The sequence below is a fragment of the Moschus berezovskii genome, chromosome 21 (genome assembly GCF_049115385.1).
Source record: "Moschus berezovskii isolate FMDL1 chromosome 21, NW_MosBer_1.0, whole genome shotgun sequence".
NCBI lineage: Eukaryota > Metazoa > Chordata > Mammalia > Artiodactyla > Moschidae > Moschus > Moschus berezovskii.
In genome coordinates, this window is record NC_142480.1 from 15,255,634 (window position 1) to 15,281,282 (window position 25,649).

Consider the following 25,649-nt stretch of genomic DNA (forward strand, 5'->3'; position numbering starts at 1 on the left):
TGGGAAAATTAACTTTGGGTAGAATTTGAGTTTTACAAATGCTTTCTCATACATAATCCCATGTTAATTTTGCACCTCACCCCATCTGCAGGATACATGTAAGGTTTAACAAGTAATAGTCAAACTGGGTTCCAAATCCATGCTTTCTAAATCGAAGTCTTATGCTGTTTATAATTTGTTGCTTCCATTCTTCTCATCTTCCTTCTAGTCATATCACTACCTTCCTAAGCACTTTGATTTTCACTACTTTGTCTCTTTATTTTCTTCTCTTTACCTTATCTTTAATTTCAGATTTTATGCAATTTAAATTTTATTACACAGGCAATACATAGTACTCATTTCTGAAAAAAAATTGCAGAATAGTACACTGAAAAAATTAACTTTTTATCCAAAGATTACCAACATTATTCTCATATTGGTGTATACAACTCCAGTTCTGTCTTGTGTGTGTGTATATTTAATAAATAGAGACACTGTATGTAATCAGGCTTTTCCCCTTTAACATATTGTGAACACTGTCCTGTGGTTAACATTTTAAATAAATATATGCGATTGATTCTGTTGGGTAAATATGCCATTTAAATTCTTTTTTTATTTGCAGTGCTGGTGGGGTTCGACTTTATCACTATCACTGCTTGTAAAAAAAATTCCTTTATTTCAATTTATTTACACCTTCAGCTTTTCTTTAGTTCTATCAGTCTCCAATTCTTTTTGACTTCCAGATTGGTAACAGCTCTTGGCAATAGAATGCTAGACTTCTGCATGCTCGGTATCAACAAGTTGCTAATATAAAGAAAAATATTTAAGGTGTGGGACTCTGTTATGGTTATTTTATTTATAGCAAAAACACACAGATTGCATGAAGTTTCCACATTATTAATAGTCATATACTTACTGTACTTTTTTCAATGCAAAATTCAAACTCTTATCTACTGAAAATAATGGATGACTAAGTTTATGTATATAGTAGGCAATGCCTAAAAAATCCCATGGATGGAGGAGCCTGGTAGGCTGCAGTCCGTGGGGTCGCTATGGGTCGGACACGACTGAGCGACTTCACTTTCACTTTTCACTTTCACACATTGGAGAAGGAAATGGCAACCCACTCCAGTGCTCTTGCCTGGAGAATCCCCGGGACGGGGGAGCCTGGTGGGCTTCCGTCTATGGGGTCACACAGAGTCGGACACGACTGAAGTGACTTAGCAGCAGCAGTAGCAGTAGCAGTGCTCTTCTTTGGCCTCAAATCTAAAATTTACCTTCAATATATCCAACAATCAGTGTCACTTTAGTAGGCACATTTGCAATGAAACAAGGGCAATGGTCAAAATTAATAAAATTTAGAATCTGTAACTATTTTAATAGTAAGTATCATATAGGGTGAGGCAAAATTTAATGATGATTTCAGAGTTAGAAGTGAAGTCAAAAGTCTAGGCCAGGTGCTCTGGCAAACTACATCAGAGGCCCAAGCTAAGAACTTTTTTATATTTCTAAAGGATTGTTTTTAAAAAAAGAGCAAAACAAAGAATATGCCACAATCTGTGGCTTACGAAGCCAAAAATATTTATTTTCCAGTGCTTTACAGAAAATGTTTGCTAACTTTCGACCTAAATAATAGGCATATAATAAAATACATTTAGAAGAAAATGAATTTTAGATGTATGTAATTATAAAAGTGTATATAGAGTCCAGTGAAAGGAGAGCCGAAGGGAAGGGAAAGTGGGCGTCAGCTCCTTTCGGGAGACTTTCTGTCTTGATTGACGCAATTGGAGCTAACGTTTTTGCCGAACACGGCCGTGTAGCGTCACCGGTGTGGACGAGAGCGCTCGGGCCCGCGTCCGGCCGGGTGTGTGGCAGGTCGCGAAGGTCTGCTCTTCACAGCTGGCGTCTTCCCCGAGCGGGGCGGCCTTCCGGGAGCATGATCTGCACTCTCCTGCGAGCTGTGCGGTGCACGGAGAGGCTGCACGGGTGCCCCGGGAAGCCATGGTTTCTGCCACACAGAGCTTGCTATCAGACTGAGCCCAGGTGGAGATGGGGGCCGCAAGAGCAGAAGACAACGGCGCGACCTAGGTGTATTTGGGGAGTCACCCAGAGATCCATCTGGACGCAAGGACAGAGCCCCCAAAGCGCGAAGGAGGACGGCAGCAAGCGTCTGTGCACAGGAGTCAGGGCGCGGAAACCGTCCTCTCAACGTCACAGAAAGTGAAAGAAGCCGGAAGAGATTTTACCTACTTAATAGTGGTGCTTATTGGAATCACCATTACAGGTGGCTTGTTTTACACGATCTTCAGAGAACTTTTTTCTTCATCTAGTCCGAATAAGATATATGGGAAAGCCCTAGAAAAGTGCAGATCCCATCCCGAGGTCATCAGTGTCTTCGGCGAGCCCGTCAAAGGCTACGGGGAGGTAACGCGGCGAGGCCGAAGGCAGCACGTTAGCTTTATTGAATACGTAAAAGATGGGCTGAAACACATGCGAGTGAAGTTCTACATCCAGGGCTCGGAGCCTGGGAAGCAGGGAACCATGCATCTTGAAGTGAAGGAGAACCCAGAAACCGGTGAATATGAATTTCGATATATATTTGTAGAACTTGAACCCTATTCTAGAACTATTGTCGTTGAAGATAATCGATCCTGAGACAATCAGAAGAACAAGCAAACTTGTGTTTCCTGATGAGTGTGGCAGGCTCTGATCATCACAGCCCTTGGTCAGCCTCTGTTTTGAATAAAACAGGAGGGAGGGAAGTTTATAAAAGTGAAGGCTACCGGGTAGTTGTTACATTTAGACAAACTGAATTAGAGATTTTCTCCTAGAGTGAAAAATCATGAAATAGAGCATCCTTTATGTTAAATCTTTGTATTAATGGTCACAGGCAGAGTTTCTGCTCTACTTAACATCTTTTATGATAAATTTTTGTTATTAAAAGTTTTACACCATGTAAAAAAAAAAAGTGTATATAAATACAGGAAAAGTAGCCACATCTTTACTATTCTTTCAGATTAGCTTCAAACTATTTTTTTTACTGTTGTGCTCAGAAACTACAGATTAATACAAAGAACCACAATTTTAAAAGTAGCCAAATAATTAGAAATGTATACATTTGTTAATGGCACAAGAAGTGAAAAAGAATGGCTAGTCTACAATTGTACTGAAGTGATCTTAAACTACAACATATAATCACTTAATTTTAGAGCAAAATGGAACCTTAAAAATCATCTAGTCTAGTCTTCACAGGTCAGAGATGAGAAAACCAAAAAACCTGAAGAACTTGCCTGTATCTGGCAAGTGGCTTGTGCAAGTTCATAGAGAGAATTTTCTGTAAAACTATAATTATAACCCAGGTCTACTGTTAGGTCAATAGAGATAGGTCAAAATTGCATTAAGTATAACAGGTGAAAGTGATAGGTCAATACCTAATATATATATTTCCCATTTTAATATACATTGAAGTTGGAAAAATAGGACACCTCTCACACATCTACAGAAATAAATCCTTTTATTATATAACATTCCTTTTCTTTTTTAAGATGCATACAGTACTTGTAGCCCAAGAATTCTGAGAAAAGCTAGAGAAGACCTGGCACTATACTTGAGAATTATACAACTGGGCAGCAAAATAACACCTTTATAAATGTCAGGACATATAGAAATAAAATTTAGTGTTTGCACACAAAAATAGGGAAGTTACATTCAACACGTTTTCTTAAACGTGCATTTAATGTTTAAATGTTTTCTAAAACTTTGGTCATCATGCTTTATTATAACTTGTAAAATTTCACAATTATGTAGATGATTAAACCCAACTGGTAAGCAAATATTTCACTTAACACAGCAGCAAAAGCAAGCTAATACTGCACAATCATATTAGCAGACTGATTTCAGAAATACATGTTTTTTCACAAATAGCACATAAAACATAGTTCAATGACTTTTCTTCCACTTCATAAAACAAGGCTGAGTAATGAGACATAGCAAAACATGATTACATAACAAAAAGTATATTTTTAATTAAAAGTCTAATTGTACATATAGGGCAACAAATTGCAGTTTCTACAGAATAGTGCAAATAAGCGGGACTTTTCTCAAAAATGTTAAAATTGGATTCACTCCACATGCCTCTGATTTCATGAGCATTAGATTATATTATTTTAGATTTTTGTGTGATGGGTGCAAGTGATAAGGTTGATGTAGGACAGATGTGTACTCATAGGCTGCAAATAAAAATAGTTATTGACTTAATTATTGGATGAGAAACGCAGGCACTGAAAACCTAACTTTAACAAACTTCCATTTGTCATCATGTAAACAGTTTTGTTCATCATATTTCATCAAAGACTCATAATTCATTTTAAATAGTCATATCAAGCAATTCTTCTAAACTCTTTTTTATATGTGATGGTTGAGATGCAGCCTGATTTAACAGATTCTGACCCATCTGTGTAAAAAGTGCTTTTGATAATTTAGCTGTGGCTGTTCGTATATTTCCTCCAGCTCCAGGCAAAGAGCCACTATTTGTCATGTTCCCTAAGAGATGCCATAAAACAACCAACACTTTCTGTTCTGTTGCATGGGGCTTCCTTTGATAAAGTTCCATAACAATATCTGAAACACAAAAATAGTAAACAGTGAGGTTTTTTTTAAAAACAAACAAACAAACAAACAAATTCAAGTTCTGACAATTAAAAAGCATATAAAATAAACTTGGCTTTTTCCCTGACATTTGCACCAAAATGTTCAGCATCTTAAAAAAAATGAGGCCAGAAACTTTGCTCCCAAAGATTGGGATCTTCAAGTATAAGAAATCTATATGACAGGCAAAAGCAGTAAAAACAGAAATAAAACCAAAAATTCATCTCAATGTTTTCCAAATGTAGTTTAATCAAGACACACACATTTTAAACTCCTGGACCTTTCATTAAACACAATTTGAAACAGCAGTTTTCTATGTGTACCAATATTTGATTTTAATATCTTTTATTGATCCTGTTTATTTCTCCTAACAAGACTTTTTTACTGGGGGAAAAAAGGAATACAATTCTTTTGAAGAAAATTTTTTGGGTAAAAGTCTTAAAAAGTCTTTTTACAGGTCATTATATAATTCATTTCTACTTCACAGATAATGATATTGAGTTTGGTAGCTATCCTAAAATTGAGTTGAAATGCCCATCAGTTTATCCTTAGTTAATCAACTATTTCTTAAGAAATAACAATTTAAAAATTTTTACCAGCAAGCTTTTCAGTCATATCCTGTTTTGCCTTTCCATTTAAAAACTGGGCTTTTGTGCAAAATGGCTGTAGAAGTAAGTAATTATCTAAACAAAGAGAATAACACAGAGATACATTTTTAAAGTTATTTATTTTCCATTACATAGCATTGAAAGGAAAAAAATCATGTAAATGAATGAAAATGTGTTAGACTGAATCTACATAGTTAACAACTTTTAAAAATTCTCTATAAAACCTTAATACAGTAATATTCTTAAAGCAAATAAAAAGTAAAAATACCTTACAGAATATTAAAGGAGCTATCATATGGTATAAAAAAGCACTACCTATATCCTAGGCATCTTATTCCAAATGATAGTATATAGGTTTATCAAAAAAAAGAAAAAGAAACAAAGAATTGAAATTTTGCGATAGTTTTTACCTTCATTGATTTTTTTCAAATTTTTAATTTTATAGTTTCACAGGAAATATCAAAGATAGTACAGAGAGGCCTTGTGTACTTTCTCTCAGATTACATCTTTCATAATTTTAGTATACATCGAAACAAGGAATCTGGCATTAGTACAGTATGTGTATATAGTTCTATGCCATTTTTATCACATGCGCAGATCTGTGAAACTATCACTACAGTTAAGCTACAGAACTATTGTATCACTACAAAGATCTATAGCTATACATATACTGACTCCTCCTAAACTGCTGTTAAACCCTGATAGACATTAATTTGTTTTCCATCTGTGCAAATTTGTCATTTTGAAAAAGTTATACACATGGACTCCTACAGCAGGTGACCTTTTGGGGCTGGCTTTTTTCTCTTAGCATAATGACCTTGAAATCCATCCAAACCGTTGCATGTGTCTATAACCCATTCCTTTCTACTGCCAAGTATTTTATGGTATGGATATATCAAGTTTTTTCATCATTAACCTACTGAATTATACTTAGGCAATTGACAGTCTGCGGCTATTACAAACAAAGCTGCTATGAACAATCATGTACAGGTTTTTGCATGAACATAAGATTTCACTGCTCTGGAATAAAGGCCCAGGAAAACAACTGATAGGTAAGCGCATGCTTAAAGAAACAGCCAAACAGTTTTCTAAAGTGGCTATGATATTTTATTTACATTCTCACCACCAATGTATCAGATCCAGTTTCTCTGAACCTTGTTAGCATTTGGTGTTGTCACTATTTTTAATTTTAGCTGTTCTAATACTTGTTATGAACTGAATGTTTGCATGCCCCACCCAAATTTATAGCTTGAAACCCAATCCCCAGTGTGATGGTGTTTGAAAGTGGGGCTTTGGGGGAGGAAATTAGGTCATGAAGGTGGAGCCTTCATCAATGAGATTAGTGCCTTCATAAAAGAAGTTCCAAGAGCTCCTGTCCCTTACACTATGTGAGAACACCATGTTCTCTTCTGTGAGCCAGAAGATGGCCACTTACAAACCAGGAAGAGGGCTCTCACCCAACAACAAATCTGTTGATGCTTTGATCATGGACTTCCCAGGGTTCAAGAACTGTGAGAAATAAGTATGTGTTGTTTTTAAGTCATCCAAGCTATGGTAGTTTGTTATAACTGCCCAAAAAGACTAATACACTTGCATAATGATCATGGTCTTAATTTGTATTTATATTTCCTTAGTGACTGGTAATGTTAAACATCTTTTCATGTGTTTATTTTCCATCCATGTAAGTGTTTTCTTCACTTCTTTTGCCCATTTTCTAAATAGGGTTGTTTTTTTTTTAATGTTGAGTTTTAAGAATTCTTTCTTTCTCTTTCTTTCTCTTAGCTGAACTATGTGGCTTGTGGGATCTTAGTTTCCCGACCAGGGATCAAACCTGGAATCCTTGCAGTGGAAGTACCAGGGAATTCCCACATTTTCTTTATATATTCTGAAAGTTGCTCAGTTGTGTCCAACTCTTTGTGACCCCATGGACTGTAGCCCGCCATGCTCCTCTGTCCATGGAATTCTCTAGGCAAGAATACTGGAGTGGGTAGCCGTTTCCTTCTTCAGGGATCTTCCTGACTCAGGAATTGAGCTGGGGTCTCCTGCATTGCAGGCGGATTTTTTTTTATCAGCTGAGCTACCAGGGAAGCCCCTTATATATTATAGGTAAGCATATGTTTCAGATACGTGGTTTGCAAATATTTTCTGCAAATCTGCAGTTTGTCTGGAAGGATAGCTGGAATAATGGCATCATAGAGGACAACTTGTCTAGTTAATTACGAGCTAAACTACAGAAATATGGTTCTAGGATGGAGACCTCATAGCATCCTAAACAGGTGCTGAAGGAACCTAAACTTGAACTGTTTACCAAATTCTAGAAAAGAGAGTCCAGGATGGGACACTTAAAAACTATATTTATTTCACTATCTATTTGGACTTACTTTTGTAACACAAAAATAAATATTTTGATCTTTTGCAAAGTAAATGTGAAGTAAACGTGATAACCACTACATTACAGAAATGGGATGCAAAGGAAATGTTTTAAATTTTGATGAAGTTCAATTTATGGACTTTATATAGATCATACTTTTAATGCCATGCTAACAACTCCAGTACTCTTGCCTAGAAAATCCCATGGATGGAGGAGCCTGGTAGGCTGCAGTCGGTGGGGTCGCTAAGGGTCGGACACGACTGAGCGACTTCACTTTCACTTTTCACTTTCACACATTGGAGAAGGAAATGGCAACCCACTCCAGTGTTCTTGCCTGGAGAATCCCAGGGACGGGGGAGCCTGGTGGGCTTCTGTCTATGGGGTCACACAGAGTCGGACACGACTGAAGTGACTCAGCAGCAGCAGCAGCAGCAGCAACAACTCTTCACCAAGTCTAAGTTCTAAGGATTTTCTCATATATTCTAAAAGTTATACAGTTAAATCTTGCATTTAAATCTATGATCCATTTTGAGTTAACTTTGTATCAGATGTGATGCTGAGGTAGAAAAATAAGAAATGAAAAGTTAAAAATAAAGGTAGAGAAAATCAGTTTAATGGAATGGTATTTAATCACTAAAAATAATTAAAACTGCTACTGAGAAAATTTTAAAGATTTTATCACAAGATTAAGTGACAAAAACTGAATAGCTAGGATTTTGGCATTTTAGAAAATGTGTAGAATGAGAAAGCACAAAAGTAAAGCCAAAATAATCTGAATGCCAAAGTAAGATTTCTTACCTACGTGCTGACTCAGTGCCTGAACAACATTGGTGGCAGCAGCATAGATGCCTGGATTCTTGGAATTCAGATTGTTATCTACTATTGCTGGGATTAGCATGTTGATTATAGGAGATAAGTTGTCTCTAAGCAAAGGAATCATTTTGTGCATTGTTTCCAGAGCCACCAGGTTGACTTTACTATTGGAATCATGAAGCCGAGATTTAAAAGCATCAAAGATCTGAAAGCAAATTGGTAAACTAAAGTGAAATAATGTTGATATCTATTATATTTAAATTCCTAATGGCATTTCATAGTATTCATCCTACTAAAGCATAAATGTACTATTTAAAAACACACACGTACACACATCTTATTTAACTTGGACTGAGATAATAGGAACTTCATAAAAATTTGGATGCTAGTGTCCAATCTTATAGCAAAAAGAGAAGGCTTCAAAATCCACCTAAAAAGAAATCCTACTAAATTAAAGTTGAAGAATTTGGTTCAATAAAAAATGCTGCTTTCTGAAATGTGTAGGTTAGTTTAGCTAACTTTAAGAATTTAAAGGTTTCTATTCTTATCTCTATTTGTAACAGAAGTAGACATGTAGGTTTTACTACAGAGATTTGACCTTGTTTCAGATTTAAGTTTTTATTATTACCTGTTAACTTGAGTACTTAAACAATAGAGCCTTCCTCTTCTAATCCTTAGCTTTTGTAAATTCAAGATATAATGAAGTAAATGCTGAACAATTTAATTATGTCAGGTGAGGAAAGAGCTATTCTGTAATAATGAGACTATTAACTAATAATCCGTGATATACATCATATATAAGTGTTAGTGTTAGTCACTCAGTCGTGTCCAACTCTTTGCAACCCCATGGGCTGTAGCCTGCCAGGCTTCTCAGTCCATGGAACTCTTCAGGCAAGAATAATAGAGTAGGTTACCAGTAGAATTTAATGACTAAATTACTAATGGAATTGACTGAACCAAATTCTGAGGAAGCATAAGTAATCTATGCTCTGGTACCACTAACATTTATTACTGTTTCCCTTTCTATTGCTTCTAGTCTTCCTATGTAAGTTATAAAATGTACAAATGCATATTTATAATTATATATTAACATAATATATAAAATTAGCACAAGCAGATTTCTAATTTACATATTAAAATTTCATTATTTATTCCTAAGTAATATCAAGTCAGGCTGGATGAAGCGCAAGTTGGAATCAAGATTGCTGGGAGAAATATCAATAACCTCAGATATGCAGATGACACCACCCTTATGGCAGAAAGTGAAGAGGAACTAAAGAGACTCTTGATGAAAGTGAAAGAGGAGCATGAAAAAGCTGGCTTAAAACTCAACATGCAAAAAACAAGATCATGGCATTCAGTCCTATCACTTCATGGCATATAGATGAGGAAACAACAGAAACTTTATTTTATATAAAGTGAGAGACTTTATTTCTGGGGGTTCCAAAATCACTGCAGATGGTGACTGCAACCATGAAATTAAAAGATGCTTGTTCCTTGGAAGAAAAGCTATGACCAACCTAGAGAGTTTAATAAAAAGCAGAGATTTTACTTTGCCGACAAAGGTCCATCTAGTCAAAGCTATGATTTTTCCAGTAGTCATGAATGGATGTGAGAGTTGGACCATAAAGAATGCTGAGCGCCAAAGAATTGATGCTTTTGAACTGTGGTGCTGGAGAAGACTCTTGAGATCCAACTAGTCAATCTAAAGGAAATCAGTCCCGAATATTCATTGGAAGGACTGATGCTGAAGCTGAAACTCCAATATTTTGGCCACCTGATGCAGAGAACTGACTCACTGGAAAAGACCCTGATGCTGGGAAAGATGGAAGGCAGGAGGAGAAGGGGACGACAGAGGATGAGATGGTTGGATGGCATCACAGACTTGATGGACATGAGTTTGAGCAAGCTCTGGGAGTTGGTGATGGACAGGGAAGCCTGGAGTGCTGCAGTCCATGGGGTTGCAGAGAGTCAGAACTGAGTGACTGAACTGAACTAAATATCAAGTATCTTAAATGCCCTGGTTTTTAAAATACTGATTGATTCACTCAATTTTTTTTTTTCCCCCACTGCATGGCTTTTGGGGATTTCAGTTCCCCAACCAGGGACTGAACCTGGGTTATGAGCGAAAGTCTAGAATCCTAACCATTAGGCCACCAAGGGATTCTCTTACTCAACATACGTATTTACTGACTGCCAGGTTCTGAGAACTCTGAGATTATAAAGCTTTCAAGGAGTCATCATCTAGTGGGAGAAGTCAACACTTTTCACTGTTTTAACACTTTCCGTTCTGTTCTGTTCTGTCGCTCAGTCGTGTCCGACTCTTTGCGACCCCATGGACTGTAGCCTACCAGGCTTCTCCGTCCATGAGGTTCTCCAGGTAAGAATACTGGAGTGGGTTACCATTTCCTTCTCCAGGGGATCTTCCCGACCCAGGGATCGAACCCAGGTCTCCCACATTGGAGGCAGACGCTTTAACCTCTGAGCCACCAGGGAAGCCCTTTAACACTTTAAAATAATATATATATGTAATATTAAGAAATAAGGCAATTATTATACTGATGAACTTCATTAACTATGGATTGAACATGACAATTTTGATGGTCCTTACCTTCACAATGTTTCCAACAACAAGCTCTTGATTGTTTTCAGTATCTGATAAAAGCTGCTTAATCCCATTAATACGATCACGAAAATCTTTTGCATTTAATAAACCTGTTATGACTTTAATGTACTCAGCACTTTCTAAGGAATTTCGGGGAACTGATTTTCTGGTGATTTCACGAATTTCAGTTACCTCTCTAAAGTGAAACAAAGGTAAAACACAAACATAATAAATAATTATCATGTATTCACTTTTAAAAAATTAACAAAATAACCCATAGCCACAATACTTGTGTTGGGGGTCCCTAATATCTATGCTGGGTTTGGTAATTTGTTGGGAGGACTCATAGATTCAGCATGTAGTTTTACTCATGGTTAAGATTTGTTATAGTAGAAGGATATAAAGCAAAATCAGCAAAGGGAAAAGGTGCATGTGGTCAAAGTCTGGAAGAAACTAGATGCAAGCCTCCAAGGGTCCTTTTCCAGTGGAGTCACAGAGTATAAACTTAATTCCTCCAGCAACAAACTGTGACAATACATGTCAAATGTTGTCTACCAAAGAAGCTTAGAGGCACGGTACCCAGGATTTTTAATGGGCAACTGTTCATGATTCGTCCTCTGCCTGGGACATACCAAAATTCCCGACTTCCAGGAAGAAAGCAGTTCTTCACACTGTTTGCCCAAAACCACAGTCTGCCCAAATACTTCACACTGTTTGCCCAAAACCACAGTCTGCCCAAATAACAGAGGCACAGTAAACTGCTCTTATCAATTAGAGATTGGTGGGGAATCCTCCTGAAATCCTAGTTACCCGATGCTAGCTAAAGGCGAACCTCTCAAGCTGAACTTTCTATTTCTGTTCTGGAAGCAACCTAGTTTCTATAGTATTTTATTTTTCTCTAAAGAACTGTTTTAACATTTCTTGCAAAGAAAATCTAATGGCAACAAAGTCCCTAATATTTTGTCTAAGCAAGTCTTTGTTTCTTCTACACTTTTTTCCTTCCAGTTTTATTGAGATATAACTGAAATACGGCACTGTGTAAGTCTAAGGCATACAAAGGTTTACATATTTCATGAAGTGATTATCACAATAACTTTAGTGAACATCCATTATCTCATATAGGTGCAAAATTAAAGAAATAGGAAAAAATTTTAACAAATAACTTTTATTTGTTTTGAGGACTCAGGACGTACTCTCTTAACTTTCATATATCACATACAGTAGCATTACATTCAGGGTGTATAGTACTCTCCTCTGTGAGCTATACTTTGAAGAGCAAGGCTCCAAAACTCTATGGATTTTTATTTTTTATAAAATGTATTATTCAAAGATATACAAACACAGAAAATATGAAAGATACCTATGCATCTACTCATATAATTTTTAAAGTAATATTTAAAACATATTTTAAAATACAACAAAGAGATCATAATACTTCTGAAAGATTTTTAAAAACTATATAATCAATCTATTAAATACTGCCTAATAGTTTAAACAGGTTACACAATTACATATACAATTATATTTAAAAAAATTTTAAGAGTATTTCTTTTTCTGGTTGATGGTTATTACTGGTGATTGGTTATACTCTTTAATGCTTGTATTTCATACAGTTTTTTTCTCCCTTAACCATAACTATGTATTACTTTTATAATCAAGGGAGGAAGTAAAGGCTATAAATTGAAAAAAATTAAGAGCTGTCCAAGACAGGCCTAATATTGACAAGTTCAATAACACTAAAGTTTTACTAAAGTTTCAGTCAGTTCAGTTCAGTCGCTCAGTCGTGTCCGACTCTTTGCGACCCCGTTAGTTCACATAAAAGCAAGGTGCTGTGAATAAACAATTGCCTTGTTAAATCAAATTATTTCATATTTTCTAAGTCCTTACCAACTTTCAAAACTCCATTAAATTTTGACAAACACCCCTGGAATAGTTCATGAAAATATTCAAATGAGACTACTATGAGACTAAATGAGACTATCATCAGTAGGGAGTAATGATTCTACCTTTCAGCTGAATTGTAAGCATCCCTAGAAACAGATGATGACCTTGTATTTCCAACACTGCCAGTATGAGATCGTCTTCCTTTTGCTGAAGGAGTATCTAGTGGTATATCTCCCAAACCCTGTAAGTAAAGAGAGGCAGTGCAATAAAAGTGTTAAAACTAGTACAAGTGAAATTAACTTGGACAATGTAATATTCATAGCAGTCATTGCTGATCTCTTATGACCGAATGCATTTTAATAATCTGCTATATTTATGCGTTAAAGGGTATCAGATATATAAATTACCTTGTAATTAGTAGTAAATTAACAAAATATGTGCCCAACACTAGCAAATGATACTGACTTGGTAAAACTGTTTAAAATGCAAAACTTCATTATCTATATTTTATAACTACTCGTCTTAAACCTTAAAATCTATATAGAAATCATGAATTTATACAGAAAATATGCATATATCACATAAACAATGAATTCCTATGCAATATCAGTATGAGAATAAACATTTAAATAAGAACTATTTAAAATTTATTTTTTTCTGATACTTGAAATAACTCACAGATATAATCAGCCTCATTTTAGTAAGATAATTTTTTACATGGTTATTTTGATAAATTCTATATGAATTAAGCTGAAATCTCATACCAATAGGAAGAAAAAATGCTCTAAAACGTTGATCACCACACATATTTGAAGTAGTATCCCTTCAAAAATGAATCTTTTACATAAGTTGACCAGACAGGAACAACATAAATTACCACAGAAAAATTCCACATCATTAAACTAAGCACATTTTTGCAAAAATTAATACGTAAATAGACTACATTTTTTCTTCTGCTAAACAAAAATGTATGTTGAGCAGGTAACTATATGAAAGAGGCTTCCCTGGTGGCTCAGTGGCAAAGAATTCACCTGCCAATGAAGGAGATGCAAGTTTGACTCCTTTGTCGGGAAGGTCCTCTGGAGAAGGAAATGGCAACCCACTCCAGTATTTCTGCCTGGGAAATCCCATGGACAGAGGAGCTTGGTGGACTACAGTCCATGGGGTCACAAAAGAGTTGAACATGACTTAGTGACTAAACAACAACTGTATGAAAAGTAGGTCTATTTGTTTTCCCATCTTAAAAGGAAGTCAACTGCATTCATTTCCATTACCTTATAGGTAACAAAATGTGCAGGGAATTTTATTCTTGTTGTGTTCCCAATGCTAAAAAGAATCGATTTTCTTTATACATATATAATTTTATTTATTTATTTATTTTTTGGCTGTGCTGGGTCATCAACACTCCTTGGGCTGTTCTCTAGTTGTGGTGAGTAGGGGCTACTCTCTAGTTGCAGAGTGCAGGATTCTCATTGTGATGGATTCTCTTGCTGTGGAGCACAGGCTCTAGGCAAGTGGGCTTCAGTAGTTGCGGCAGGTAGGTTCAGTATTTGCAGCTCCTGGGCTCTAGAGCACAGGCTCAATGGTTGTGATGCTTGGGCTTATGAGCCTGGGCTGAGTTGCTCCGTGGCATGTGGGATCGTCCCGGATTGGATCAGGGATTGAACCATGTCTCCTACATTGGTAGGTGGATTCTTTACTATGGAGCCACCAGGGAAGCCCAAGAATCGATTTCTTTTAGAAGGGTTGACTTTACACTTTTGAAAAGGGCTCTGTTCTAATATTATTATTGATAGACTCCCTCACCCCTGTCTTTTGTCCTTAAAAAAAACAAAAAACAAAAAATAATACAACAAAAACAAAACAAAAACATAACAACAAATACAAAAAACAAAAACAAAACATAAAAGCCCTTTGTTTTGGTGGGAACACGATCAACCCATTCAGAAAGTTTATAATCTTTAGCTATATACAGTGGATAATTATAAATTGGTCACTCTTTTATAGTTAAGAAACTCAAAGGTAATAAAAATAACATTACCAACCCTTGGGTCACTTTATAAGGCACTTTTCACATTTCATTTCACTTGACCGTCCCTCAGTCACTCATTTACAGACATTTTTGAATACTCATTATCTACAAGGATATATAAGACATGGGGCTTCCCCTCAAGGAACTCCTTTATCAACAATGTGGTAGAAGCTCTAACAGTGGAACATACAAGGTAAATAAAGTACGAACTAAGTGTAATAAACATTATCCTCATTTTATAAAAAATAATAAAGAAATGATATGTGTAAGATTATATAATTGCTACTTCTCAAGCTGTGAGTCAAACACAAGTCTTGTAATTCCAACAAGTCACACTACTACATTCTACCAAATATCAACCTTCTATTCAATAAACATTGACTGACACTATGAATGTCTTCTCAGTACTGCAGTTGTTGAAATGCTGCTGCTAAGTCACTTCAGTCGTGTCCGACTCTGTGTGACCTCAGAGAAGGAAGCCCACCAGGCTCCCCCGTCCCTGGGATTCTCCAGGCAAGAACACTGGAATGGGCTGCCATTTCCCTCTCCAGTTGAAATGCTACTGTAGATCTATTCTGAATGGTTAACAGAAATAATCAAAGAAGTAATTATTTCTATCCTTTACCTTCCTCAGCAAATGAACATTGCTTTTAAAGTTGCCTTATAAAATAAATTTCTTGTACATACCTTTTGCCGTAAGCTTTTAACAGATTCCTTAATATATGGCAAATCTTTAGATGGCACATACTTTTCAAGCATTTTATCAAAGTTAGGATGATACATCATGAGGAAAAGCATCTTTCGACCATAATACCTATGGATATTTAAGAAATATGGGAAATAATTCTATAAATCTTAACAAACTTAAGTTTCTGTCCTTAGATTTAATTTTTCCCCCAGTAGAAAAAAATAAAACCTATCAACATCAAGATTATCATCCTTATATTAAATAAGCCACTGAAATATAGTTGCACTAACTGGATTAGAGAGTATAGCATTCTCCTGCCACCCACCTTTAAAAAAACATAGCTTCAAATCTTTTAGCTATATGTCACGGAGAGTCAAAAGCTATGACTATTTTTCAGGTACCCAAGGGTTCGTATCAAGACTGGCATTTGGCAGAACTGTGAATTAAAAAAAGTGTTTGTCTTTGTTCTGAATCCCTTGTCTGGTGACCTTCTGCTGCTCACAGACTGGCCAGATGTCCTGGCCTAACTCAACCCAAGATTCTGTATTTCTGACTCTCTCTTTTCTTCTTGCCAAAACTTACCCGGGCTTCAATTCTTCAAAAACCTATTCTTTGCTATCTAAAATATATCCAAAGTTAGCTGGTAAATCATGGCTGATACGTTAATGAAATGTCTAATGTTCTCCAAAACTAGGTTTTTTTTTTTTTAATGCTACATTAGTTTTAACATAATTCTTTTGGGATAATACCCTAAGCCAGGATATCATTATAATGGTAAATGATGTGGTGGAAGTGCATACTGGAGATTATTTTTGGACAGGGGGTCTTATATTACCTCATAAAACTGTATTATTCTTCCTCTTGGAGACTTGACTCTAAAATAATTACAACTATACCTTTACCTACAACTTGGAATGTATGATACTAGAAGAAACAGAGAAGGTAAAGCTTTTGTGGGGGAGATGTATAAGATGATCTCAGAATCATTTATATCAACTAGACTTGTTCAAATGTAATGAAATTATAGAAAGGGAGGTAATATCAGAGAATAAAAATTAGTTTTCTTGCCCCACAACCAGAATAAGGTTAACACAAAGATAAATAGCTCCTAATTAGTTACAGTTTTAAAGCTGACTCTTTTATCCCAGAATGGTAAGGACTGTAGGTCTACCATAGACCTTAATGATATGCAAATGGCTAAAACAAACAAATGAGCAAGCAAAAGACAAAAAATGTAAGAAACACTACTATAAAGTTGTCATTATTCTGCAATTTTAAAACTTTAAGAATCTTAGAAATGACAAAATGAATTAGAAGAATTACTATGTCATTAAGGAAAAGTTAAAATACAGAAAAAACAACTATTGTAAATTTTATTTTGTTTCTAACTGGTCTATTATGATCCAACCTTCCTAAATTGTTTTGAACTTTACTATGGTATGCACAACTTCTAAAACGGTTGCCCCAAAGATATCCTGCTCTAATTCCTACAATTCGTGAATATACGAGATGTAACTTCCAGGATTATGTTATAAGTAGTGTACAGCTGGTTTTAAGATAGGGAGATGATCTGGGTGGACCTAAGTGAAACACATGAGTCCTTAAAGGCACAGAGCTTTCTGTAGCTGGTAGAAGAAAAACAAGTCAAAGAAATTCCAAGCATGAGAGGGATTTGACTTGTTGCTGCTGGCTTGAAGATGGAGGTGGGTTGCATAAGAAGGAATTCAGGTGGACGTAAGGGAGCTGAGAAAAGATCCCGGCTGAGAGCCAGCAAGGAAATGGTAACCTCTGTCCAATAATCACACGAAACTGAATTCAGTCAACAATCTGAGTTTGCAAGCAGATTCTTCTATAGTGCAAGAGCCCTGCACTGTTACCACCTTGATATCAGCCTTATGAAACCCTAAAAAGAGAACCCAATTGAGCATGCCAGACTTCTAACCTAAAAATGGTAAGCTTAAAGAGCCTGAGTTGCCTTATATCAGTATGTTTGTCGTTATTTGTTATGCAGTAACAAATGAATATATTTAGTTTCTATAATATATTTTTGACATAATGACTTCCACAAGCTTAACTGTAGATACTGAAAGTAATGAACATCTCTGTCTTAAAATGTTAGAAGTTTGATGTCTTTCTTTACTTTTTAGTCTCCACAAAGTCAAGGTCCTACCTTCTCCCTTTAATCTGAGTTCACATATAACTACCATAATTTTTAGATTCTGCAAGGGACATTAAGCCTTACTAATTTTATAGATGATGAAACAGAGGCTAACAGAGGTTAAGTAACTTGCTAAGGGCTGACAGTGACTCGAGCTAAGAACTGAACCTAAGCTTCTGATTACATTCAAACTTCTGTCAGCATTACAGCTATAGTACCATCCATTTCTTAATTACTCTGTTATCCTCCTCTGACCATTCTTAACCTTCATAAAATTGTTCTTTGAGTACAAGACAGCAATCAAGAATTCATGGAATTTTCTAAGTGCACATATCTCATGCTATTCGGTTTGCTTCCTGTATTCTTCCTTGATTTTACCTGACTGCTTGGAAATACATCATTTTCCCCTAAGATGCATTTACCTTATATTTGCCCACAATGAATTTCTTCTGCCACTTTTCTGCCCACTTATATAGTCTTGTACGGTTTTCATGCAGATCATCCCTGGGACATTGCATCTCACTACCCAGAAGTATGTAGTGTCATCTGTAAATTTGGAGAATTCACTGTGCACTCCCTCAAGATCATTTACAAATCAGTCAAAAAAGATCATCCCCCAGCACCAATCTGTGGGGGTCCCACCTCTCCATCTAGAAAAATGTTCATTCTTCTTTAACCTTTGTTTCTGCATTTAAGCCCTTGTAGTAAATAAGAGACTCAACACATATTATTAGCAGCTACTCACCTGGTTTCCGGTGAGCTGTCCTGAGCAAATTTAGCAGCAGCAGGTAATATACGGTCAGCCATATCCTTTGTTCCAGATAAAACACGCTCTGGTTCCATAAATTCTACCACATCTGACAAATGCTGGGCTGCACATCTTCTTACTGCAATATGTAAGTGGCTAGAGGAAATATGGTCAATTACAACAGAGCTGACATAGAAACTATTTTCCAAAGATATACCTTAAAAGTTAAATGATTACTGCTAAGCCTCAGCCATCATCGTTGTAGGCCAAAATGACAAATTATTTACATTAGCTATCCCTTATAAGAAGTTAAAAACAAAAGTTATAATCACTGACATTCATTTAGCTCCAGATCTATGAAGGTTAGTAACACTATTAAAATAACAATATTATTGTCTTCTGTATGCTTAGTACTTAATCTTTTATCACAAAGGAATTATTTAACACATGTTTTCTGACTGAAATAACATTGAAATTTGCTTTTTCCCCCTATACCCCAGATTATAAACAACTGCATTTTTATTTTAGTTTAAGGACATGTCCAGATTATTTTGAACATTACCTTTGTCCTCCATTGATAAGAGAAACAACTGCACGTGTAGGAGTTACATTAGTGATCATAGCTCTTAATGCCTTGTCAACATCTTCTCTTATAAATGTATTTGATTCTCCTGACTTCTGCAACAAAACTTTTACGGTATTATCTAGTTCTTGATCCATGCTCTTTTTCAGGTGAGTGAAAAGATCACTTAAACAGACCACAGCAGCACGAGAAACTCCAGAGCGTAAATTTTTTACCTGAAAAAAATTTCCAAAATGTACATTTTGCTGAAATTCTGAAAGAAAATCAGTAATAATGAACTTAAAGCCAAATTTATTATCAAAGCAACATGCTTTAATATGTATAATATTATGTCTTATAAAAAATCAACATTTTATAAATTTTTTAAAATGTTGTAAAGGAAGGCACGAGTTTCTTTACATACAAGCCTACTGATTTCATTGAGTATAGCTTTTCAAGGTCAAGTAAATATGGCATGTTTATATTTTGTTATCCAAACAGTCCTTAACTCAGCTGAAAAATAAGTTTACCTCTTGAACTACGGCAAAATTTGTTTCATGCAACTTTGTGTTCAGTATTTCAGAATGAAAAGCAGCTAAACATCTAATAAAGTTCAGTCCCTCAATTTTCTTCTCCCTACGAGAAAAAGAAACAAACAAAATCATGTATTAAATGGGGATCCACTGGAACAGGATCTCGGATTTCTTCTTCTTTTGTGAGTGTGGATTACTGCCCATGAGGAGACCCTGTCTATCTTCCCTTATCATGCAGGAAGCTCAAATAAAAGATATGGAAAGTTTTATTCACTCCCATAGTTCCACTCCTAATTCAAAACACCATTTATGAGCCAAAACCACTACCGACAGTCAAATTAAGCATATGCTTTGTAAGTAAAAAGGAACATTTCTCCACTAGTAAACATGTCATATTATTTTTAGAGAACAGAAAGGAAAGGAATAGCAAATGTGAGGGAAGCAATAAAACAAAAATGGAAGGAGATTAAATAACTAGCCATAATTTTGTTGGTGATCCAAGAGCAGAAAAACATTGATAAGATGGTTATGAAACTCGTATTTCTTTTTCATTACCTTACCTAATGAGACAGATGAAGGGTAGGTGAAGAGTAACAAGAGAGTCGAGTTAAGTGGGATAGAGACATTACATTTCAAACTTGACGGTTTCCATTTTAATCATTTGAAAAATGTAAGCTGAGTTTCCTTAGTTGGTAATATTGATAGTGGTTACTTTTTAAAGCATTTAAATCCCCTGAATAAGTTATGGGATAACAGGGAAAAAAGACCCAAGATTTCAAGGTGGCAAGAGTAAATCTATTCAGCAGATGTTGGTTCAAGATTTTCATTTTTTAGATAAACATAAAGCCGTTACAGTTACCATTCAGATACATAAACAACCAGTTTCTAAACATGAATAATAGAAAGTGGAGTCAAGAGAGAGGAAGGCAGAAAAATTAAGAAAGAGTGGCTGAAATGTTTCCAAATTTGATCAAAGCTCTAAATTCTCAGATCCAAGAACAAATCCTAAACGGGATAACCACAATAAAACACAAAATGGAACATCATTATCAAATTACTAAAAAGACTGTTAAAGGGAATATTCTTAAAAACAGCCATAGAAAAAAAGGGCAAATTACATACAGCAGAACAAAGATAACAACGATAAAAGACTTTAGGTCAGAAATATACAAGCCAGAAGACACTGAACAAAATTTAAGTGCTAAAGAGAAACCAACAACAACCAAAAAAATCAGCTTAAGAAGGAATATACAAAGCTTAAACTATATTTAGAGATTTTAAAAGCCCAGTAACTGATACAGAAAATTTAACACTTTCAACCACTACCAACCAACTTGATCTTTTTAGCATTGATAGAACACTACAACCAACACCAGAATGCAGACCGTTTTTTCAAGTTCATGTGAAACATTTATCTGCATAGTTCTGGTATCAGGGTAATGCTGATGGCAAAGAATGAGACAGGAAGCACACCAGCTTCTTCGATGTTCTAGAAGTTTGTGTAAAATTGATTTCTTCCTTAAATGTTTGATATACTTCATTAGTGAAACTATCAAAGAATGAAGTTTTCTTCATGGGAAAGAAACTCAAATTCAATTTCCTCAAGAAATATTGGGTAATACAGATTATTTGTATCTTTTTCAGTGAGTTTTGGTAGATTATGTCTTTCCAAGAATCTGTCCATTTAATTAAGCCGTCAAATTTATGGGCCTAAAGCTGTTTATCATATTCCTTTATTATTTTTTCCCTTCATTATTTATTTAATAGCTGTATGATCAGTAGTGACATTCCTTCTCTCATTCCTGATGTAGTAATTTGTTTTTTCTCTTTTTTTCTTCATCAGTCTGACTAAAGGTTTATCAATTATATTTATCTTCTGCAAGAGACTGCTTTCATTTTCATTTATATTCCCAATTGTTTGTTTTCTATTTCCTTGATTTCCATTACATTCTTTATTATTTTCTTTCTTTGCTTATTTTGGGCTTCATTTGCATTTCAGTTTCAGGTGAAACCTGAGGTCACTGTTATAAAACTTTTCATCTTTTATAATATAGGTATTACAGGGCTATAAATTCTCCTCTAATTTAGCTGTATCCCACGAATTTTTCTTAATTTTTAATTTCATTAAATTCAAAAAAGTTTCTAATTTTCCATTCTTAGAGCCATGGGTGATTTGTAAGTATGATACTTAGTTTCCAAATATTTAGAGATTTTCCAGGTATGTGTTTCTAACTTCTAATTTAATTCCACTGTGGTCAGAGAACAAACCTTGCATAATCTGAAACCTTTTAAATTACTTGTTTTATGTTTCAGATTCCAAATATTTAGAGATTTTCCAGGTATGTGTTTCTAACTTCTAATTTAATTCCACTGTGGTCAGAGAACAAACCTTGCATAATCTGAAACCTTTTAAATTACTTGTTTTATGTTTCAGAACACAGTCTTTCTCAGTAAAGACCTTTCCGGATTTGAAAAGAATGAATTCTGTTGTTTTAGCTGAAGTGTTCTATAAATGTCAGTCAGGTCAAGTTGAAAGTCTTCTATATCCTTACTGATTTTCTTTCTTCTAGTTCTATCAATTAATGAGAGACGATTGTTTGAGTTCCAACTATAACTGTGGATTTGTTTATTTCTCTGCAGTTCTACCAGGAGTTGCTTAATATATTCTGAAGTTCCAGTATACGATAAATAAATGTTCAGGACTGCCATGTCTTCCTGCTGAATTATCTCCCTTATCAATATAAAATGGCTCTCTTTATTCATGATGTGATAGACAGAAGTCTAAATGATTCTAATGATAAATGTCTAATGACAGTCTAAATGATAAGACAGAAGTCTAAACCTTGATTCCTGCCCCCAGGATACATGACCTGAATAATACCCTCCCCTTAAGTGTGAATATGATGGGCTATTACTTCCCTTGATCATGTTACGTTATACGGCAAAAGGGATTTTGCAAGAGTCCCTACAGTTCACCAATCCTCTGTTCATGTCTTTCCTCTAGCTTCTCTAACAAATGGATTAGAATTATAACTATAGTTAAAATAAAGTCTTTGTCTAGTAATTCTATAATCTATAGCAACAGTTAGAACTGGACATGGAACAACAGACTGGTTCTGTATCGGGAAAAGAGTACGTCAAAGTTGTTCATTGTCACCCTGTTTATTTAACTTATATGCAGAGTCCATCATGTGAAATGCTGCGCTGGATGAAGCACAAGCTGGTATCAAGACTGTCAGGAGAAATATCAACAACCTCAGATATGCAGATGACACCACACTTATAATGGCAGAAAGCAAAGAAGAACTAAAGAGCCTTTTGATGAAACTGAGAGGACAGTGAAAAAGTTGGCTTAAAACAACATTCAGGAAACTAAGATCATGGCATCCAGTTCCATCACTTCATAGCAAATAAATGGGGAAACAACGGAAACAGTGAGAGACTTTATTTTTTGGGGCTCCAAAATCACTGCAGATGGTGACTGCAGCCATGAAATTAAGACTTGCTCCTTGGAAGGAAAGTTATAACCAACCTAGACAGCTTATTGAAAAGCAGAGACATTACTTTACCAACAAAGGTCCATCTAGTCAAAGCTATGGTTTTTCTAGTAGTCTTGTATGGATGTGAGAGCTGGACTATAAAGAAGGCTGAGCACCAAAGAATTGATGCATTTGAACTGTGGTGTTGGAGAAGACTCTTGAGAGTCCCTTGGACAGCAAGATCAAACCAATCCTTCCTAAAGGAAATCAGTCCTAATATTCATTGGAAGGACTGATGCTGAAACGCCAATACTCTGGCCACCAAAGAATCGACTCATTGGAAAAGATCCTGATGCTGGGAAAGATTGAAGGCAGGAGAAGGGGACGACAGAGGATGAGACGGTTGGATGTCATTACGAATGTGATGGACATGAGTTTGAGTAAGCTCCGCAAGTTGGTGATGGACAGGGAAGCCTGGTGTGCTGCAGTCCATGGGGTCGCAAAGAGTCAGACATAACTGAGTGACTGAACTGACCTGACACCACTTTTGGATTAGTTTCCATTGTTTGCTTTGTACCCCCTCTCATTATGGGTTGTGTTTTCCTGCCTCTTTGCATGCCTGGTAATTTGTTACCAGATGCCAGGCACTGTGAATTTTTATCTTAGATATTTTTATATTCCTATAAACATTCTTAGCTTTGTTATGAGATATAGTTATTTGGAAAGTCTGATCCTCTCAGGTCTTGCTTTTATGTTCCGTTTGGTGGAACAAAGTCAGTCTTTAGCCTAGGATTTATTCATTACATAGATGAAGCAAAATGCTTTGGACTATTGTACCCAATGCCACGTGACTTGTAAGGTTTTCCACTCTGCTGGTGGGAAGAGAAGAGTATTCTTGGCCATGTATATGCTCCAGGGATTGTGCTTTGTAACTTCTATGAGTGTTTCTTGTTCTGGCTTCACACACATGCCTTGACCAATACTCAGCTAAACATTTGAGAATAACTCTCTGAAGGATCTTAGAGTTAAGAAGCTGTATCCTCCTCTGGCATTCTGCCTGCAAGCTCTAGCTATCTTGGCTTCCCCGAATTCCCAGTTTCATCTCCATTTCTGCTGAAATGTACATGGTTTTCCCCTCCCTAAGCTGTGATTTGAAAATGCTGCAGGAAATTAGCAAGGGCAGTTGTAGGGCTCACCTTGTATGTTTCTCAGAGATCACTGTCTTTCACTGCCTGGTAAACAATATTCTCAAAACCACTGCTTCATGTATTTTGTATGATTTCTTTAGTTCTTTCTAATGTGAAGATATATCTAATACCTGTTAATCCATCTTGGCAAGAAGAAGTTCAATAGATCTACTTTAGACATATTACATTTAAAATGTCTACTGTAATCCAAGTGGAAGTGTCAAGTAGAAGCTTAGAGCTTATAAGCTTTGAGCTCAAGAAGATACCAGGAATTCAGATATGGACTTATAAGAAATCAGAGTATGGACGGAATTTAAAACTATGAAACTGAATGAGATCATTTAAGAAAGGGATTGGCAAACTATGACACACTGATTAAATCTGGCCCCATCAGAGTTTTCATCTATAAGTCAAATTTTTATAAGCAAAGTTCATTTAAGCACAGCCATCCCCATTTGTTTTCATAATGTCCAAGGCTGATTTTTCATGACAGCAAAGCTGAGTAGCTGCAACAGAGACACGTGGCCTGCAAAGTCTAAAATATTTTACTGTCTGGCTCTTCATAGGAAAAGATTGCCAGCCTGGATCCTTGAAATGAATGTAAATAGAGAATGTCAGTGGATTAAATTCTGGAGCACTCAATACTGAAATCAAACAGAACACCAATAAGCACTGAGTACTGAAGCAGGAAAAGAACCAAGATAGTCTCTAATTTTTCCAAGGTGAAATGAAAAAGAAGTGTATCAAGAAGGTAGTGTTGGGGGGTCCAGTGGTTAAGACACTGTCTACCAATATGGGGACACATTGACTCTCTGGTCTGGGGAGACCCCACAGGCTGCAGAGCAACTAGGCCCGTGCATCACAACTACTGAGACTGCCCTAGAGCCCGAGAGCTGCAGCTACAAAGCCCACAGGCCTCGTGCTCGTGCTCTGCAGCAAGAGAAGCAACCACTGTGAGAACTCTGCACTGCAACAAAGAGTAGCCCCAGCTTGCTGCAACTGGATAAAGCTTGCACATAGCAACAAAGACCCAATGCAGTCAAAAGAAAAATTAATTAAAAAAAAAGAAAAAAAAGGGAGTGTCAACTGTATTACAAATGATGCTGAGAGGCTAAGTATAATGACAGTAACTGACCAGCGTAGATTTAGCAGATGGTTACTTTTGCAGTTTTAGTGAAGTAAAGTGACAGTCATGGAGTAGAGGGTTGAAAGTCAATTAAAGAAGGCTGAGAAGAGAACAGAGGTGAAAATGCAGACAAATGAAATGTCATTTTTACGGTCTTTTGCTAACAAGTGAGGAGAAAAGAAATGTGAAAATGTGAAGAAGGTGTGCAGTTTAGGAAGGAGTTTTAAAA

The 25,649-nt window shown here is 36.0% G+C and overlaps 2 protein-coding genes across 3 annotated transcripts in view; one reads left to right on the forward strand and one right to left on the reverse strand.

Moving 5' to 3' along the window:
- The first annotated feature begins 1,574 nt into the window (after positions 1-1,574).
- Positions 1,575-3,592, forward strand: TIMM21 (translocase of inner mitochondrial membrane 21). The gene is given in 2 exon segments (XM_055418306.2): positions 1,575-2,144; positions 2,147-3,592. Coding segments are annotated over 2 exon segments (978 nt in total). The 5' UTR covers positions 1,575-1,654; the 3' UTR covers positions 2,635-3,592.
- The window catches only part of TOGARAM1 (TOG array regulator of axonemal microtubules 1), a 78,137-nt gene continuing 56,068 nt past the window's right edge, over positions 3,581-25,649 (reverse strand). For both annotated transcript variants that reach the window (XM_055418302.2, XM_055418303.2), the window contains exons 13-21: positions 19,626-19,731; positions 19,096-19,331; positions 18,531-18,689; positions 15,627-15,753; positions 13,030-13,148; positions 11,030-11,219; positions 8,404-8,623; positions 5,223-5,309; positions 3,581-4,599 (exon numbers count right to left, since the gene is read on the reverse strand). In XM_055418302.2, coding sequence (XP_055274277.2) covers positions 4,346-4,599; positions 5,223-5,309; positions 8,404-8,623; positions 11,030-11,219; positions 13,030-13,148; positions 15,627-15,753; positions 18,531-18,689; positions 19,096-19,331; positions 19,626-19,731 — 1,498 coding nt within the window. In that variant the 3' untranslated portion in view covers positions 3,581-4,345. The remainder of the gene's footprint in view (positions 4,600-5,222; positions 5,310-8,403; positions 8,624-11,029; positions 11,220-13,029; positions 13,149-15,626; positions 15,754-18,530; positions 18,690-19,095; positions 19,332-19,625; positions 19,732-25,649) is intronic.